The 19,926-nt window shown below is 37.4% G+C and overlaps 1 protein-coding gene across 12 annotated transcripts in view; it reads left to right on the plus strand.

Moving 5' to 3' along the window:
* Positions 1 to 986: 986 nt before the first annotated feature.
* The window catches only part of TTC21B (tetratricopeptide repeat domain 21B), a 98,645-nt gene continuing 79,705 nt past the window's right edge, over positions 987 to 19,926 (plus strand). For 10 of the 12 annotated variants that reach the window (XR_014245540.1, XR_014245541.1, XR_014245542.1 and 7 more), the window contains exons 1-8: positions 987 to 1,112; positions 5,992 to 6,121; positions 6,210 to 6,320; positions 9,071 to 9,237; positions 11,705 to 11,827; positions 14,588 to 14,745; positions 18,556 to 18,640; positions 19,733 to 19,831. Coding sequence is in view for 4 of the 12 variants with exons in the window: in XM_082395231.1 (XP_082251357.1) it covers positions 1,092 to 1,112; positions 5,992 to 6,121; positions 6,210 to 6,320; positions 9,071 to 9,237; positions 11,705 to 11,827; positions 14,588 to 14,745; positions 18,556 to 18,640; positions 19,733 to 19,831 (894 nt within the window). In the remaining 8 variants the exon portion in view is untranslated. The remainder of the gene's footprint in view (positions 1,113 to 5,991; positions 6,122 to 6,209; positions 6,321 to 9,070; positions 9,238 to 11,704; positions 11,828 to 14,587; positions 14,746 to 18,555; positions 18,641 to 19,732; positions 19,832 to 19,926) is intronic. The other 2 variants (XR_014245544.1, XR_014245547.1) reach the window with 2 other exon arrangements.

Genomic DNA, 19,926 nt, shown 5'->3' on the forward strand with positions numbered 1-19,926 from the left:
CACCCTTTCCCTCAAGATTGTCATTACCTAACCTACTGGCATGGAAAAAGGTTAATGTTCGTTGACTGCTTAACAAACTTAAAATCTGATTAAGGCAACTACGAATCACATCAACTCAAGTAAGATAATTAGAACTAGGATTGAAATTTGGGATCCATGTAAAAGATTCCACAAAGATTACTTAAACCTCAAATCTTATTTTAAAAATATCTTTAAGCAGAAATAGGAAATCTCTTTGTTCATTCTATTTCAATTCAATTCACTAAGTAACTGAAGAAATCTACGAGCAACAGACAGTTGCCTGATCGGTGCAAACATAAACGTTTGCGTAGGGATTAATTTTATTCTCAGTTTAAAATCAGCAGTGTTATTTTTTTTTTAACCGAAAAAATAGGTTTACTTCATTGGTTCCTCCCATTATCAGGGCTGGTAAAAAAAAAAAAAAAAAGACTAATTTAACGTGCTTTCTAACAAAAAACACGGGATTGCAGCACTGCCTGCAAAGATGGGCGCAAGAAGCTCATCCCTTTCTGTTAAGAACTTGTGATTTTTCTGCTCCACCTTGTGGCCGTAATGCAACTACTACATGTGAAAGTTAAAGGTTTTTCTCTGAGCTGGTCAGGCCTTCTAAATAGACGCATTGCGGGAAACCGCCTCTACACAAACGTGTAGAAAATGGTGTCTTGCTTTGTAGCCGGAGATGGGAAACAGACTTGCCCTTTTTCCTACGTCCTCCCCCATTTCCTTCATTCTTTAATTCCTAATCCTCAGGCCCGCCCACCCACGGTGCCCCTAGGGTCATTTCGCTGTTTGACCTCCGCCTCACCCAGCATCCGGTTGGTCGCGCCCCCTTCCCCACCCTCCGCCCTCCCTCCGGGTCCCCGCCCGTGCCTCGACCCCCGCAATCCCTGCCGCGAGGGCCCGCCCCCTCCGCCGGCAGCCAATGGCGGCGCGGCCCCGCCCCGCCCCGCCCCTCCCGCCGCGTCCCAAGCTGGTCTGGGCCTGGGCTGCGAGACCCTGAGACCCTTGGCTCTTCTGCTGGGTTTCGGCAGGCGCGCGCCCAGGAGGCACGCGGCTCGGCCTTGAAAGCCATGGACTCGCAGGGGCTGAAGGTGAGCAAGAGCTGGCCGTGTGTTGCCGTGGGGGGTGCCGGGCTGGCGAGGGGCCGGGGGGCGTGGGGAGCTCGCGGGCCGACCTGGGTAGGCCGTTGTAACCCTGCGGTACCTACCGCCCCGGCTGGCTAGGTGCCCCCGCCTGGGGTGCGGGCCTGTAACCTACATCACTTGCTCTCCCTCCGCGGGCCCTGCTTTGCAATCTTGAGGTCTGGGCAGCCTTACCCGCGCGCTGCTTTCCGAATTGCCGTTAGTGTGCTTTTTCCACCCTGTTGGTCGTGTTTACTTTTACTTTTGTACCCTGTTTACTCGGAAGGTTTGGTCAACATAGGACGCCTAGTGCGTCTCCCGGGTGCAATTTTTAAGGACTTACAGCAAACTAGTGCCAGCTCCCCCCGTGGGACGGTAAAACGAGCACGGAAAGATGATACGAAATCAGTTAAAGACATAGGCTTGAAAATGGAGGAGTATTTTAGGGTGATGGTCTTCTCTGTTTATCACTGATGCATCCGTTCAGCAAATATTTAATGACGGTCGACGTAAGAAATGATATGAAAACAAAGACATGAGACTTGAAAGTAAAAGAAGTTACTTTTTAGGATGATTATCTTCTCCATTCATTTGTTCACTGATTCCCTTATTCAACACATATTGATGGAGGGCTAACTGTGTGTCCACTGGAGCTGGAGATAGTGATGAACAGAAAGGAACAGTCCCCGCCTTCACAGGGACTGTGAATTTATAATCTAATGTTGGCGAAAACCTTAATTAAATTAATTCAACAAATGTTTATTGAATGCCTCCCATGTGTCTGGCACTATTCTAAGCCTGAAGATAATAAGCCCTGCAGTAATAAAGCTAAGAAAAACCCTCCCAAATCTTTCTACATTTGGCGAGGGGGAGTCAGTCAGTAAACAGGTAAATGCAATGCGTACCATGTTAGCTGGTGAGGAGTGGTTGGAGGACAGTTTGGCAGTGATGGGGGTGCTGGAGTGTCTTTTGCTTTTTTGCCTAAAGTTTTGCATTATCTTCCTGTGAAGCCTTCCCTCATCCCCTTAAGTATTTTCATCCCCTTAAATTTATCCTTTGTACTGCCACCCAAATGAATTTTTTAATAAAAACACTTTCATGCTAAAAACTGATTTAACTCCTCATCACTTAGACTAGAGGATCAACTCAATAGGAGGCCCTTCTTGACCCTAGCTTTCTTCTAACCTTGTTATCCATTAATCCCTGTTCTACTTAACGTTCTAGAACAGGAGCCTTAAGTAGAACAGCAAACTTTAAAGGGCCAGGTGGTACATATTCAGGCTTTATGGGCCATAGGGTCTCTGTGGCATCGAATCTGCCATCGTATCATGAAAGCAGCTATAGACAATACTTAAACATGGCTTTGTTCCAATAAAACTTTACTTACGGACACTGAAATTTGAATTATTTGAATATAGCTCCCTGTGCTATACAGTAGGAACTTGTTGTTTATCCATTATCTATATAATAGTTTGCATCTGCTAACCCCAAATTCCCAATCCATCCCTACCCCACCTCCCCTCCCCCTTGGCAACCATCAGTCTCTTCTCTGTGTCTTAGTCTGTTTTTGTGTCGTAGATAAATTCATTTGTGTCATACTTTCGATTCCACATATAAGTGATATCATACGGTATTTCTCTTTCTAACTTACTTCACTTAGTATGATAATCTCTAGTTGCATCCATGTTGATGCAAATGGCATTATTTCATTCTTTTTTATGGCCGAATAGTATTCCATTGTGTGTGTGTGTGTGTGTATATACACACACACACCACATCTTCTTTATCCATTCATCTGTCAATAGACATTTAGGTTGTTTCCATGTCTTGGCTATTGCAAATAGTGCTGCTGTGAACATTGGCATGCATGTATCTTTTTGAATTTTCTCCGGATATATGCCCAGGAGTGGGATTGCAGGATCATCCGGGATCATACAGTATCATCCAGATATATGCCCAGGAGTGGGATTGCGGGATCATACGGCAACTCTATTTTTATTTTTTGAGGAACCTCCATACGGTTTTCCATAATGGCTGCACCAATTTTATTCCCACCGACAGTGTAGTAGGGTTCCCTTTTCTCCACACCCTCTCCAGCATTTGTTATTTGTAGATTTTTTAATGATGGCCATTCTGACCGGTGTGAGGTGGTACCTCATTGTTGCTTTGACTTGCATTTCTCTAATAATTAACGATGTTGAGCATCTTTTCATGTGCCCGTTGGCCATCTGTATGTCTACTTTGGAGAAGTGTCTATTTAGGTCTTCTGCCCATTTTTTGATTGGGTTGTTGGGCTTTTTTTTTTCTTTTCTTTTTATTTTTATTTATTTATTTATTTATGGTTGCATTGGGTCCCCGTTTCCGTGCGAGGGCTTACCCCCGTTGCGGCAAGCGGGGGCCACTCCTCATCGCGGCGCACGGGCCTCTCACCATCGCGGCCTCTCCCGTTGCGGAGCACAGGCTCCAGACGCGCAGGCTCAGTAATTGTGGCTCACGGGCCCAGCCGCTCCGCGGCATGCGGGATCCTCCCAGACCAGGGCTCGAACCCGCGTCCCCCGCATTGGCAGGCAGACTCCCAACCACTGCGCCACCAGGGAAGCCCTTTTTTTTCTTTTTTTTTCCTGAGTTGTTTGAGCTATTTGTATATTTTGAAAATTAAGCCCTTGTCAGTTACATCATTTGCAAATATTTTCTCCCACTCCGTAGGTTTTTTCATTTTGTTTGTGGTTTCCTTTGCTGTACATAAGCTTTTAAGTTTGATTAGGTCCCATTTGTTTATTTTTGCTTTTAATTCTATTACCTTGGGAAACTGACGTAATAAAACATTGGTGCGATTTATGTCAGAGAATGTTTTGCCTTATGCTCTCTTCTAGGAGTTTTATGGTGTCATGTCTTAATATTTAAGTCTTTAAGCCATTTTGAGTTTATTTTTGTGTATGGTTGAGGATGTGTTCTAACTTCATTGATTTACATGCGGCTGCCCAGCTTTCCCAGCACCACTTGCTGAAGAGACTGTCTTTTCTCTATTGTATATTCTTACCTCCTTTGTGGAAGATTGACCGTAGGTGTGTGGGTTCAAATAGTCTTTAGATTCTAGTCTCAGTTGAAAATTCTAAGCTTTTCTGGGACAGGAACCATATCTTATTCATCTTCATGTTCACCGTACCTAGCCCAGTGCTTGGCACTCGTAGCAGTCAGTAAATGTTTGCTGGATTGAACAACCTAACCTGAACCAAGGGAGTGGAAATAGGTGCGGGGAGTGGGAAGCAGACTAGAACAACAGAAGAAGAACCTACTGACTGGTTAGACTTATGGGGACTGTGCAAACAGGAAGAGAGGATTCCTGACGCCATGTCTGGCTTGGGTTTTGGGGAAATTGAAATAGGAATCTGGAGCTGCGATGAGAGGTCTTGGCTGGACACGTGTTTTTGTTTTTTTTTTTAATATCAACATTCGGGGTTTGGAGGAACTTTTTTTTTTTTTTTTGGAATAGGAGTTTTACAGTATGATATCTCAATTAATCCTTACAATGACCCATAAATGACTACCAGCATTTTACAAATGAGCAAACTGAGTGACTATAAGATGGACCGGAAATTTGAAAACAGGTCTTAAAATCCATGCCCTTTTTATGATACCATGCCACTGCCTTTTAGGAGAGTTATAGGTGCTTAGTGATACTAAACGCTGGACAGAAGTCAAGTAAGATGATATTAGAAGTGTCCTTAGTGTGGCAAGCTAAGAAGTCATTTGCAACCTTAGGGAAAGGGCTCTGGAGGAAAACTGCACTTTCCTGAGGTGTGCTGCGGGGATCTTGGAATTGGTGTCCGGATCACACTTCGAAGACACAGTGGCTGAGAAGGGACTGGAGAACAGTAACCACAGGAGGGAAGCAGAGTAAAAGTTGGAGTATGTTTGCCAGACTGTTCTAGAGAAGCATGTGGACTGTAGCCCTCCAGAAACAATGGACTGTTAAAAAAAAAAAAAAAAAAAAAAAAGCTGTTCAGACACTCATTTTAATCCTGTCAATCAGTGCTTCATCTGTATTTCTTGCTCCTGCTGAACCAGCTGAAGAGTCAGACCAGGGAGGTATGGGATGGCCCGAATTGGTTTGTGGGAGTGAATCAGGTATATCACGGTGATAGTGAATATGGTTTCCCTCTTTGATTAGGTTAGCAACTAAGCCTTAGATGTGATCCTGAGAAAAATGGTGTAAAGCATAGCTCCAATTAATCAGAACTTTGTATCTCCTGATACTAGTTTTCTGCCTCATGTATAAATAATATAATTTTGGAAAAAGCCTAATGATAGTGATTTCCATTAAAAAATAGATCCTTTGTTTTACTGACAGTTATTTGTTGTGGAACTCAGAAAACAAGATAACCTTTGACAATCAATTGCTGAGTTTAATTGGTCATTACTTTGTGATGCTATAAAAACAAAATAGAAGGGTTTTTGTTTTTAAAAGAAATCTGGTCTGGTAGTGGAAGCCTCTTGTCTTTTTTTTTTTTTTAAATTCCTGCTTTTTGTCTGTTTTCCCATTTTCTAAAACCTTAAGAAAATGTGGGGAAAGGAAAGAGGTGAAAATACCCTGACTTCAGTATTGTTAAGAAATAGTTTAGGGAAAAAAAGATGGAAATTATTAGAAAACATTGAGTTATTTCAATAATTTTGTGTTCACTGTATTCTACATTCCTTAAGTGCTAGCCTTTAACAGTATTTAAGGAACTTGGAAGAAAAAAACACGTTATCGAAGTTTTAGATTATTCAAGATCTTAGGTTAATATCTGCTTAGAGTATTTCAGAACATCAGAATCTCTTTTAACATTTAGTCTTTATTTCCTCTTAGACTTTGATTAATTACTATTGTCAAGAGAGATATTTCCATCATGTGTTACTTGCTGCCAGTGAGGGAACTAAGAGGTATGGCAGTGATCCCATCTTCAGGTTTTATTATGCCTATGGTACATTAATGGAAGGTATGTGCTAATTATTAAACATTTCCATAAGTTTTAAATTCTTGTTTTGCACGAAGAACAATTTTCACTTCGTAATTTTGATTTTCAGGTAAAACTCAAGAAGCTCTTCGAGAATTTGAGGCTCTTAAAAATAAACAAGATGTATCACTTTGTTCTCTAATTGCACTGATATACACTCATAAAATGAGTCCCAATCCAGGTATAGTATTTAAGTACAGTGCTTAGACAGTTTTTTCTACTCAATTCATTTTGATTTTTCTCAATTACCTTAACATTCAGTCTAATCATACTGTATTATGTATTATCTGTAGATACTATTTATGTCATAGTTGTTTTATCTTCCTGACAAGACGAAGTTTATCAAGCATGAGAAATATGGGTCTTCTATTGCTTTCATATTCCTTATCCTATGGCAGAAGTTTCATTAGTATGTAGGAATTGTTTGAATTAATGTAAAGGTGAATAAATATTAGCAATGGTTAAACCAAAAAAGGACAGCTCAAAACAGGTATATACATAAATTACTCTGTAGCAGCCAACTTTACAGCTTGTTTTGTGCATATATAGCTACATGCAGTTTCTCTCTTCTACTATATCTTGAGCTTCTTAAAAGCCTTTACATCCCCCAGGGGGGCTAGCTCTTTGGAAGATATTCAGTAAATTTTTATCCAGTAGTAGGTTGGGAAATATGATTAGATTATAGAAGGAACTTTATACATAAACCAGCAATTAAAATAGTGTGCACTGTCTTAATACATAGCATATCTTAATGGCTGAGGCAGAACAGTATTGGAATTATGGGTAATAAAAAAGAAATAGTATTGTATTCATCCATATATATCCAGTAACAGCTAATAGCATTGTAAAAATAGATCTTGTTTCAAATAGTTAAACAATTACCAAATGTCAAATTTTTTTAAATATTAGGAAACAGTTTTTTCTTAAGCAAAGTATCACTTACATCCTTCACCCACATATACTTGTACAAATAAAATAAAAAGTTATTTAAAATACTAATATATTTAGTTCATAAACAAATATAACGACTAGATGCTTTCTAAAACTTTTAAGAAAGTGTGGGGAAATGGCATGTACTGTTTATCCATAGGAGTAGGCTGGGAAGACTTTGTGGAAATGGGGACTTGATCTTCTCAGACAGGAGAACTCGATGGGCAAATATGTGGAAATGGTTCAGGATTAGGTTCATCTCTGGATCCCCTTCCTCTATGTTCCAGCAGGAGTGTGTGTAGCTGGAGCAGGGAATTGGTGTAGGAGAGCTGTAGTCAGTAAGCCTTAAAAAAAAGAGAGAGAAATTAACAAAATGTTTTCTTCTTAGAATCAAGTTTTTATTTAATTGGTTACTCCCAAGAGTACTGGTTGTGTTAGAAAATGTGATTTCCAGGATTGTTTAGAGACACCTGAGTACTCACTCGACTTTCCTCCATAATAATGCTGAGTGTGCTTGAGTTCAGGAGAGGCCCAGATGTCTGTCTGTCTCGCCTAGGAAGAGCCTACATTGTTCTCGTACATTCTTCCTGAATGCTAATGTAAGCCCTGTTTATTAAAGGGCTGTGATGCATTAAGAACTTGAGCTGATATGTGGAAAGAACTAGCTTTATGCACACTATCACAGCTAGCTGATGCCCCACTAGGGACCTGATGGAAATCTGGGCAGGAAGGTACAATGCCTGCTCCTGCCCCGTAAGTTCTGTTTCTGTATCATGCCTATTTAGTGAGAACTTCTGAAGGTGTTGCAGTGGGTGTGCTGTAGGCAGGGCAGAAGGGGTCCCTTGCCAAGCAATCTCTAGCCCTCCAGAGTACAATTTTGTTTCCTAAACTCGTAAAGTTGTACCTTAGTAATTCCACATTTAAATTTAAATTTGTATCGTTAGAGTTAAAAGGAAGAGTCATGTACCTTTCCTTGGTAGCCATTTCCAGAAAGGTGGTCTGTGAGAATCTCAGTCCTCAACTTTGACATTTCTTCTTTCTATTGCCTAGGTGATCCACATTTTGATTCGACCTGGGATTTGGATCTAACTGACATTTGTGTCCCAAGCATTTACACAACAGATTAAAGAGAAGTGATTAGAGTTCTAGGCATAGACCATCTTTTTAAGGGAGCACTCAGGCAGTCAGTATTAACTATATAAGTAGCAGTTTATACCACCTTTCATTGACCTGTGACAGCAGCCTGGCTTGGTTATATGTTTTAGAATTGGATTAGGAAGTAGGGTAATTTGACTCCTAGTTCTGAATTTGCCCCTAATAGTTGTCTCATTTTAGAATCATTGCCAACTTTTTCATCTTATTATTAAAAAAAAAAATCTGCATATATAGCCTTTATGTCTTGAGAATGACATGAACTGTAGAACTGTAGTGTGGTCACAGTGGTCATTAGCCACAGGTGGCTGTAGAGCACTTGAAATGTGTCTCGTTTGAGGACATGAATTTTAAATTTAATTCTAATTAATTTACTTTAAAATTTAAAACTGATACTTGATTCAGTTAGAAAAATTATGTTTAGAACAAGTATATGATTCTGCTTTTTCCAAAATAAATTTTATGAAATCTAAGTATAAAGATTTGCTGAAGAAAATTTCACATCTTAATTGAGATGTGCTTTGTGTAAAGTGCGTACCAGATTTTAAAGATTTAGTAAGACAAAAAAAAAGTATCTTCTTAATAATTTTCAAATCAATTATGTGTTGAAATGATAATTTGGATATATTGGGTTAAATAAAATATATTATTAAAGTGAATTTTACTTGTTTCTACTTCTTTGATGTGACTACTAGGAAATTTTAAATTACGTATGTGGCTTGCATTTTATTTTTATTAGTGCTGCTGTAGAGAGAAGAACTATATTCTCTGCTGTTAATTATCTGACCTATTATAAACTCTTAATCTAGAATTTAATTTTCACTTAATGTCTTTTTCTCCTTCTCCCAGATAGAGAAGCTATTCTGGAATCAGATGCCAGAGTGAAGGAGCAGCGTAAAGGAGCTGGACCAAAAGCTTTGTACCATGCAGGCTTATTTTTGTGGCACATTGGTCGTCACGATAAGGCGAGAGAATATGTTGACCGAATGATCAAAATGTCAAATGGTAGTAAAGAGGTAGCTGGTTTTCTTATTTTGAAATACTAACATTAAAGGAAGCTTATGTTATTTATATAAAAGCTTTGTTATTGCCCACTGTATTCTCATTTTATAAATAACAGCCTTATTTTAATATTTTATTATTTTATAAAATTGTAGTTCTCTAAGGTTTTTTTTTTTAATGTTATTTATTAACTCTTGACAAGAGCCCTCCCTGGTTCCTTCCCTCCCTTCCCTCCTTTTCTTTCTCCTTCCTTCCCTCCCACTCTCCTTATTGAACTGCTCTAGGTACAAGGCACCATTATTTGCACTGTTAATAATAGAAAGATAAAAAATACATAAACTTTACTTTCACGACTGGATCATCTAGCAGTGTTATAGAGCACACACCCAATTAACATTGTGAGAAAATTGACAAATGGAATGAGAGAAGTGTGATTAAAATGTGCAGGAAAATAATAGTTAACATTTATTGCTCATTTACTTTGTGCTAGGCACTATTTTATGTACTCAAGGGGAGATCACATTGATAACTTAGGCGAATGAAGAAGAATTTCTTGAAGGAAGTAGCATTTGAGCTAAAACCTGAAAGATGGATACAGTTTCCACAGGCAAAGATTATGGAAAAGGGAAGTAGATACTCCCAGGGTGGGAGATAATAGATAGAAAGGAGAAGAACAAGGAGACGTGTAGGTCTGAGTACAGTGAGAACCTCACACCTGATGGGAATACAGGGTACAGAGGAGAAGAGTGTGAAAGAAAAGGTTGGAAAAGTGGGTTGGGACAAATTGAAGGATCTTGATGGCTAGGTACAAATACTTGTATCTAATTTGATATGCACTGAGGGTCATTGAAGATTTTTAATCATGTCAGTGATGTTATTGAAGTGCAAATTCAGAAGATTAATTTAGCAAATGTTTATAGGATGAACTGACCTGGGAAGAAACCAGAATGCAGGCCCCCAAAGATAGTACTTTCTGGCAGAAGGCTTTAAGGGCCTACACTAAAATACTATTCAGTGGGTAGGAATTTGAGAATTATCAAATACCCACAGGACTTTTCAACTTATTATAAATATTGGGGGAAAGATATTGCGGTGTCAGATATCAAGGATGTCTCTCTGAGGTTTTAAGCCTGGACAATTCAGAGACCAGTTAACGTGACTAGAAAATACTTTGGGATGAGAAGGTAATCTTGGAGGGAGGTGATGTGTTTGGTTTTAGACATTCTATATTTCAGGCTCTGACAGAACAGTGAGATGGAGACAGTAGATGAGCTTTTAGAAAAAGAAGAGAAAAAATTAGAAAAGGTATTGGACTAGAAATAAAGGTTGGGAATCATCCACACAGTTGAAATGATTCAAGAAAGTACAGTGATCTAATGAGTAGAAGTAACATTGTTTAAGTATTCTTACCTGTCTTTTCAGGTGAAATATAGGGAAGTAAATATGATCTTAGTTAAAGATTTATAAGGTTTATTAATTAACCTAGAAATTTTTTGACAGATGAGCAGTTTTCATAATTTTTTATTTGGCATTAAAAAGAAAAATAATCAACGTGTATTCATCTTCTTTCTAATCCTATAAACCTTACAGTCCATTGGCTCACTAACATTTCTGAAGGTAAACGTTCATGGCTTCTTCATTTTTTAATTTCTGAGGCCATTTTATCCTTTCACTTGAAGCTCACTGGACTAGTCAAAGAGGTTGAGATAGTTGCCAAATTATCTTAATTTTTAATAAATGTGAAGCAAGGCACTTCTTTTTTCCCATCTTAGTTCATTTGGTCTGTTTCCCCAAAAAGAGGTAACAAATTCTTATTTATGTATTGAATTACATGTTTAGCAGTTATTAGTAATTTATTAGCAAAGCCCCATGTAAGAATATTGGTTATTTAGTATTAAGGGAATATTTTACAAGCTCCTTAATATTAATATCGACCACGGTAGTAATCTTTTTTTTTCTTTTTTTTTTTTTTAATTAATTAATTTACTTATTTATGGCTGTGTTGGGTCTTCGTTTCTGTGCGAGGGCTTTCTCTAGTTGTGGCAAGCGGGGGCCACTCTTCATCGCAGTGCGCGGGCCTCTCACTGTCGCGGCCTCTCGTTGCGGAGCACAGGCTCCAGACGCGCAGGCTCAGTAATTGTGGCTCACGGGCCCAGTTGCTCCGCGGCATGTGGGATCCTCCCAGACCAGGGCTCGAACCCGTGTCCCCTGCATTGGCAGGCAGATTCTCAACCACTGCGCCACCAGGGAAGCCCCACAGTAGTAATCTTAAAGGCTGAAATTCATAATAGTTCCCGAGACTGTAGACTAGCAAGGGTTTGAAAGTGATTTTATTGCAGTTTTATTTTTCATAACATTATTTGATAGAGTGATTTTTGTTACTAATTACAAATAAGAATGATGCTTAGTTTAACTTCTTCATGAACATTTATTTCTTTCATTTCCAAAAAAATGAAAATATTAGAATTATTCATTTTACAGGGACAGGTTTTGAAAGCATGGCTTGATATTACAAGAGGAAAAGAACCTTATACTAAAAAAGCACTGAGGTATTTTGAAGAGGGATTACAAGATGGAAATGATATTTTTGCTCTGCTGGGTAAGGTGAGTTGGCGTTAGGTTAATAAAATGAAGTTTTAAAATTTATTTGTAATATATATGAAACCCAACAAAACCAAGTAGCTCAAAAAGATAGTTTTTATGTTACTTTTATCAACTCTCAACTGCAGGGAGGGACTTGCATTTGTATGGGACGATGAACAGTAAGCTAGAGAAAAGTACTCCCTGCCAAATTCCTGAATCCTGGATCAGTTTTAATTGTTTTTGTTGTTGCTGTTGGTAGTTGTGGTGGTTCCTATATTATTTACTCACCAAACATCTATGATGTATCTAATATGTGTGAGGCATCACTCTACATACTAGGGATGCCCTAAGCAAAATAAAACCTCTTGCTTTTATGGAGCTTATGTTCTACTGGTGGAGACAGACAATAAAGAAAGTAAGTGAATTATATGCTATATTAGAAGGTGGTAAGTAGAATGGAAAAATAAAGCAAGGAAAGAGGGAGAAGTACAACTGGGGTATGAACTTGCAGTTTTAAATGATGTGGTCAGAGAAAGTGACATTTGAGCAAAGACATGTAGGAGGTGAGGGTTAAAGCCCTGTGGGCACCTGGGGAGAGCATTACAAATAGGGGAGTAGAGAGTTCAAATACCTTAAGGCATGTTGAAGGCATTGCTAGGAGGCCTGGAGACTAAAGCAGAATGAGTGAAGGGGAGAAAAGTGAAGGCTAGAGGGAGAGAAGGTGAGTGTCAGGGCAGGTGGGCATGGGGGAGAATGAGGAGAGGCTGGCTGATTCTGTAAAGCCTTTGGCTTTTGCTTTGAACCAGATAGATGGGCAGCCAATGAAAAGAGAAATAACATGATCTAACTTACATTGAGAGGGATGACCAAGTGGCAGTGTCATTAGAAATCATTGGTGGGTAGAAATGTTTAATTTGGACTTTTTCTTCAATTCCATGGATGCCGTCTGAATGCCTTAAATTTTAAAAAAATCATTTTTTATTTCAGCAAAAAAATTAAATTTATATTAGGAAAACAGTCTATTAAATTAGCAGTAATCTGGTGTGGGGGGATAAAAAAGAAAGCGAGGATTATTGGTGTCTTGCCTATTGCCAATGTCCCCACATTGCTTTTTCAATTTCCCTGGCTAGTGAGCTTGTTCAGATGTTTGCCACCGGTACAACTAGTATTCGTGCTGCTTGGACTCAGGTTTTGCCTAATGGCACTGCTAGAGGTTATGGGCATTTAAGCAAGTTTTTTAAAAAGTTTTTCTTGATCATTTCTGCTCCCCTCTATTCCTTAAAGAAAAGCTAGTAGGTAATCTAAGGTAGGGCTATTTCAAGTGTCAATATAAGCAGCTTAGGAAGGATTTACCTTTTTCCTCTAATACTTTAGACTGGTTTAAATTCTTTTTCTGATATGACCCATTCCAATTATGTATTTATTTTTCAGTTCATTCAGCAAGAGGCTTGCATTAGTTGAATTCCAACTAGGAATGATATGAACCAATTATATAGCAAATTTAGTTTCATTTAATATAGTATGTTGCATTCATATGGGAGGTGATGGTCTAAGGAAGTATTAGATGTGGTCTGTTTGCATGATTTTGTTATTTTATGTTACCAGCTATTTAGGCAGATTGCAAAGGCATATATATTTTAAAAAATTATCTGCATTAATCTTTCTTGCTATTACTGTCCACTATTGAGAAATTTAAATAATAATTTATTTTGACATAGTGGCATCTTTGAATGGTTCTCATACTTTCCTTTAATTATATGGGAACATAATCTCAAACTGATTTCGGGAATATATTGCAGTTTTACTGTACATCTGTTGAGGCTGGATGCTCATTTTGAACTGAGATATTCTAGGACTAAATTTATTCCTAAAGGAGATTCAGAAACACATTTTAAAAAATCTGACATATAATAAATATGCCTCATCATCTGTTCTTAAAGCACTTACTATATTTATAGATTTATATTTTCTGACTATGAAAGTAATACATGTACATTGTAGAAAAATTTTAGAATACAATAATATCTGAATTAATAAATATCACCATTGGAGATAACCAGCTAAACTATTATATCGTAAATGACATCTCTTCGTGTCAGTAAATATTGATCTGCAAATTAACAGAATGAGTTTTAATGGCCACCTAAAATTTTATTAAGTAAATATGCTATCATTTTATCCTAGGTGGCCATTTCAGGTTATTTTAATTTTTTCTATTATAAATAGTTCTGCCATAAATATGCTTCTTTTTGGTCTTATCCATTTATGTCCTTAAGATAATTCATAGAAGTGAAAATATTGAGGTAGTTTTGCACTTTATTTTGCTGATTCTTTAAAGTCTTATCTTCTTTAGCCTGAAAGTAATTTTTTTAAAAAGATACAATATCTATTAGTTTTAAATGCTACTTGCAAATATCCTGGAAATATTTTATTCTAAAAGGTAATTTTTCTGTTATAAATAGAAACATTCCTTATGATGTTTCTAAAAATATTTCAAAATTTTCATCCTGTAGTTATATTTCTCAGTTATTTAAAAGTGGATTTTAAAACAGTCACTTATAATGGAAAATATTTTTATTCTGTGATGTTTTAAAATTTTGTTTGATTAAAACTTATTTTGTTTTTCTGATTATAAAAGTGAAAACTATTTCTTACAGAAAGGTCAGAAAATAAAAATATAAAAAATGTTAAACACTAGAATTCTACCTCTTCCAGGGTAAGTGCTGTGAGAACCTTAGTATATATGATCACAGTTTTGATGTCACTTTTTTCTCCCATTAGGCACAGTGCCTTGAGATGCGCCAGAATTATTCAGGTGCTCTGGAGACTGTGAACCAGATAATCATGAACTTTCCAAGTTTCCTTCCTGCTTTTGTAAAGAAAATGAAACTACAACTAGCCTTGCAGGATTGGGACCAGACGGTTGAGACAGCACAGAGGTTAAGTAAAAAAAGATGTCACAAGTATCTTTGGATCTGGTTATAATTTTGAGAAAAAAGAAAATCTATGTGTATTTTTTTCTTATAAGGTTCTTTTAATTTGAATTTTTCAAACAATATAGAATTGAGGAAAACCTTAACGTTGCATTGCTTTTAAAGGCTGAATTTATTGATTTACATAAATATCTGGGTAGCTATTCTAAAACACTCTTATATGCAGAAAGACAAATATCCCTGACCTCATGAAGCTTATATAATAAGCAGAACAAGTAAGAAATTACGTAGTATGTTAAAAAGTTATAAGTGCAATGGAGAAAAAATAAAGCCGGAAAGTGAAATAGGGACCGGGGGGAGGGGCTTCAATTTTATGGGTTGGCAGGGAAGGCCTTTTAGAAGATGGCGTTTGACAGAGGGAGCAAGCTTGCAGACGTCCCAGAGAAGACTGCAGTAAGAAGCGAATGCAAGTGCAGAGACCTTGAGGCAAGAGTACGTGTCATATGGTTAAGGATGGGAAGGAGCAAGATGACTAGGCGGTGACGTCAGAGCTTGGGGTCTTGTTGGTCATGGTAAAGATTTTGGTTTTTCTTCTGAAGTGTGAAGGCATTGGAGGGTTCCCTCTCTCCTTTCCTCCCTTCCTGCTTTGTTCCTCTTTCTCCCCAACAACCCCCTCCTCTTTTTGTTCTTGCTAAATAAGTTAAAGAAACCAGTATTTTTATCCTATAGGTTTTGAATGATATGAATTGTATTGATTGTATGCCATATAACTGTGTAGCTTATTGCTTATCCTCAGTATTTCTAATAAATTGGTGATGGATCTAGAGACTAGGTTAGATTCACATTCAATATTTGTTTCTTTGGCAGTTAATTCGTAAGTGCTGATGTGTTCTTCCGTCAAAGAGACATAATCTATGCTTGTCTCTCTTTTTTTGTGGTATTAGCAGCAATTCGAGCTCAGTACCTGGGTACTTGGTTTAGGATTACAGTATGGTTATGTCATTCTTTCTGCGTTTCTTAGCTAGAATCCTCCTATAAAGAAAAACTTCCAACCTGCTGATTGGTTATCTAGTGTTACAGTTCGTGTAAGAAAAGTTGGATAAGTGCTTGAGTCTTTTCCCTTATTTCCAGGTTTCAGAAACAAACAAGAAAGGCCCCTAGCATCCCTAGCATTCCCCATTGGTGATTGATAGTGGTTTGGGTTTGTTTATATCACATGGATTAAACTTGGGTGTTTCTAACCATTTTGGTTATTATAATTGCTCAGATTGAGTTATCTTTGGCCATTAGTAGCTTCTTCAAGTTAGTTCTTGAGTCTTTTTTGACGTGACCCTAGTAGTCTTTGATAGTTTCCTTACTATTTGGTATGGCAAGATATACCAGGGTTATTTTGTGTATTTACTGCCCTGTATAGGTATCAGCCGTGGTCCAGGGCAATCTAATTCCTTTCACTGAGAAATGGTATTTGGAGACCACAATTTGGGTATAAGTAGCTTTCTGATGTTTATATATTTCCAGATTTCCTCTCTAGGCACTGTGGGGGGGTGGGTGGGAGTGGGAGGTATCCACATAATGTATAAATATATGCATATATCTTGGGGGGCATTTAAAAAGTGAAAAATAGACTTGTTATATAGCTTTTAAACTTGATTTTTCTTTAACTTAGTATTTCATGGATATCCTTTTATGTTTATTAACAATGAATAGCATCTATAAAGTGAACATAAATATAGTTTATTTTATCTTTCCCGATTGGTAGGCATGTTTCTAATTTTTTGCTGTTCTAAATATTGCAGTGAACACACACACACACGCACACACATACACACATACACACACCTTTATACACATATAGGAGTATTTCTGAAGGATGGTTTCCCAAATGAGGGATTACTAATTTAAAGGGAATTATATTTTTTTAGGGCAAGCTAAGCTCCTCTAAAAAGTAGATCCAAACATATGTTTTAGCACAGTGAGCTTTTTTTTTGGTCACACGTAACTGTTTTGAGTGGGTGTAAGATTTGATCAGGCAGCATTCTTCCATACTGTCTTCACGGGACCCAAGCTCTCCATCTTGCAACTCTGCCATTTCCTAAAACCTCATGACATTGGTGTCCAGCTGGTAACAGGGAAAAGAGTGTGGAGGAGTCATTCCGCTTTTCTTAAAAGCCCAGGCCCAGAAATGCCATAAACTGCTTCCTCTCACGTTGGCCGTGGCTACGTGCGGAGATGGCTGGGAAGTGTTGGCTAGCCCTGAGCCCAAGCAAGTAGGGGAGAGTGGACTTGAGGAGAGATTGCAGTCTCTGCCTCAGGTATACACATTTGACGTTTTGATAAATGCTGTCAAATTGTTCTTGTAAGAAATTATACTAAGATTCTCATTAGTAGTCTATTGCATGCCCACCCCCTATCCTTACCAATTCTGGCTATTGTCAATGTGGGGTTTTTATTTGTTTTTTAAACAATCTGGTAGAATAAGAATGGTGACTTAATTTTATTTTCATTTCCTTGATCATGTTGCCATTGAGCATCTTTTTTATGCTAAAAGCTATTTTTTTTCTGTATATTGACTTGTCCTTTTTTTCTTTTTAACTGGATCTGTCCTTTCCTTTATTTCTAATGGATTTTTACATCTTTTAGGGGAAATTCTCCATCATGTTTCTTTTTTGATAGCTTTTGGCCCTTCTTTTGCAGTTGACTATCAGAATAACTTGTTTAAAAAAAAGAAAAACTTTATAAGATATTGGGTTGAATTACATTAAGTCTGTAGATTATTTGGGGAGAATTTTTTTAACCCCAAATGAGTATTATCATTAGGCAGCTATTGATCTACAGCAAACAACCACACATCTCAGGGCATGTGATACTGTGCACTCATTTGTACTTCGGTGTGGGTCATCTAGGGTCACTGACCCAGTCCAGATGTGGCTGGGACTCTGCTTCAAGTTTCAGATCCAGCCGGGAGGGCGTGGCACCTCATTGCAGTTTGGACTCTGGTCCACTCGAAGGGTGTTCTTCTCTGGGCTCCAGCCAAAGAACACCAGCTTCCTAGAGGAAGCCCTTCTTATGGTGATAGCAGAGTTGCAGAGGACAAGCAGAAATATGCAATGCCTCTGAAACAGGCGTGGCACACCGCCATTCCTATCCACATCCCATTGGCCAAGAAAAATGTCCAGGTTTATAGTTGGGGGCAGTGAAGCACAAGCCAGCATTTGTAGGGGGAACTGCTCAGTTACATGGCAGAAAGCATGTAATCAGGGAGAGTGAAAAAGCTGGAGCTAATAATTCAACATAGCATCCCGTGCATGATAAGAAACCTAGTGTGTTACCCCATTTATTCAGTTCCATTTCTGAATACCCTTGATAAAGTTTTATAGGAATTTCTGTAGCTTTTGCATATTTCTTACTAAGTTTTGTTTTTGTTCCTATTATTAAAAGGATTTTTTAATAACATTTTCTAATTTATTTTGACCACATTGGATCTATTTTAATGTTGTGAATTCCATTAATAGAGTTTTTGATATTCAGCCCATCTTTACATTCCTGGAATTCTTGTAATAAATCTGTGTGGTCAGGGTGAATTATTCTTTTAATATACTGTTGAGTATGGTAGAATGTATTCACATCTTTCGTAAACATATGAAAATTAAGATCCAGAGATTCTTTGGGGTTTAAATAATGAGATTGATAATTTTCATAAAGGAGATGTCACTTTACTAATTAAAATTTCTTATTTAGACAGTGGAATAATCAGCAAACCAAGTTTTCAAGCCGTCAAATAAAAATACGTAACATTAACTGAAAATTTTTTTTCAGGTTAATGCTGCAAGATAATCAAAATGTGGAAGCACTAAGAATGATGGCCCTTTACTATTTGTGTAGGGAGGGGGATATAGAGAAGGTAAGTTGTATTGTACTATTATATTTATGTTTCCTATACTAAATATGTATTTAGTTACACACACACGTGCACATACAAAAGAGCCTTGAAGTGCTGTCATGGTAGTTTTTAGTTGATTCCTAGAAATGTACCTTAACAAAGACGTGGGTTTGTTAAATCACCTAGTAAAGCAAAAATATCATGTAGTTAAAATTGCCCATGAAAACTTTTAAAATTATTAACTACAGCATGTGCTGTTTCTATGTAAAACTCATGTGCAGTAATATATATGATTAATGTAACAAGTGATACTGGGTATGGAAGAGAACATATATAAAATATAATTCATAGTACTTTTACAATTTTATTGAGTTTGCATAAGTTAAATGGGTTTAGGATGAAATCCCATTGGACCTTATAAGGCACATGTTTTCTCTGCTAGTGAACACATTGACTGTATACTAGATTATGGAATGCCAAAATCCAGTCTGAAGTAAATAGTATTATAACAAGTAATAGATTTAGACTGGTATTTAGTCTGGCTAAATTGGATAATGTGATAGTACCTAGTAAGTACTTCAGTAAATACTAAAAGAATCTTAGAGGAGCAACTCTTCAGTAAATTTTCCAGGCATTGAAATTATTTATGTCAAGTATCTGATTTTTCTGTTCTAGAAAATATTTTAAATATAAACCAAGCTATCTAGGTAATCCAAGGACTGATCTCATATTATAGTAATGTTTGTAAATGTGTTATCATTCATATCTCGTGTGTTACGAATTAATTATTGGAGAGGGAGCTTGGCATGTATAGTTAATTGAATATTATGGGTATCTTTACCCACCCTTAGGAAACCCAAAGGTTTCCGTTCAATAACAGTTATTAAGGAAACACATTTTAAAATGCAGTTATTTATTTATAATTATTGAACTTTTTATAAAAGGACCTTTTATCCTCTTGCAACATATAAGATTTCATTGGAAGAAGGGGACTTTATAAAAGCAAAGATCTTTTTAAATATTAACAATAATATTTATTAGTGTACATGTCATGTATTATGTTCTTTTATTCTTAGTTTATTTTTAAATAACACTGAATACTTTTTGTTTTAGGCTGCCACCAAGCTGGAGAACTTAGGAAATGTACTGGATGCCATGGAACCACAGAATGCTCAACTTTTTTATAATATCACGATGGCCTTCAGCAGAACTGTAAGAGTGCCAGCAGAGCTCTGTTACTTGTAGCTGGAAATACAGAATTAGTCACAAATGTTGAGGCACCAAAAAGCACATGACCTAGAGTGAAA

Source organism: Balaenoptera borealis, assembly GCF_965194805.1.
Source record: "Balaenoptera borealis genome assembly, chromosome: 6".
NCBI classification, from domain to species: domain Eukaryota; kingdom Metazoa; phylum Chordata; class Mammalia; order Artiodactyla; family Balaenopteridae; genus Balaenoptera; species Balaenoptera borealis.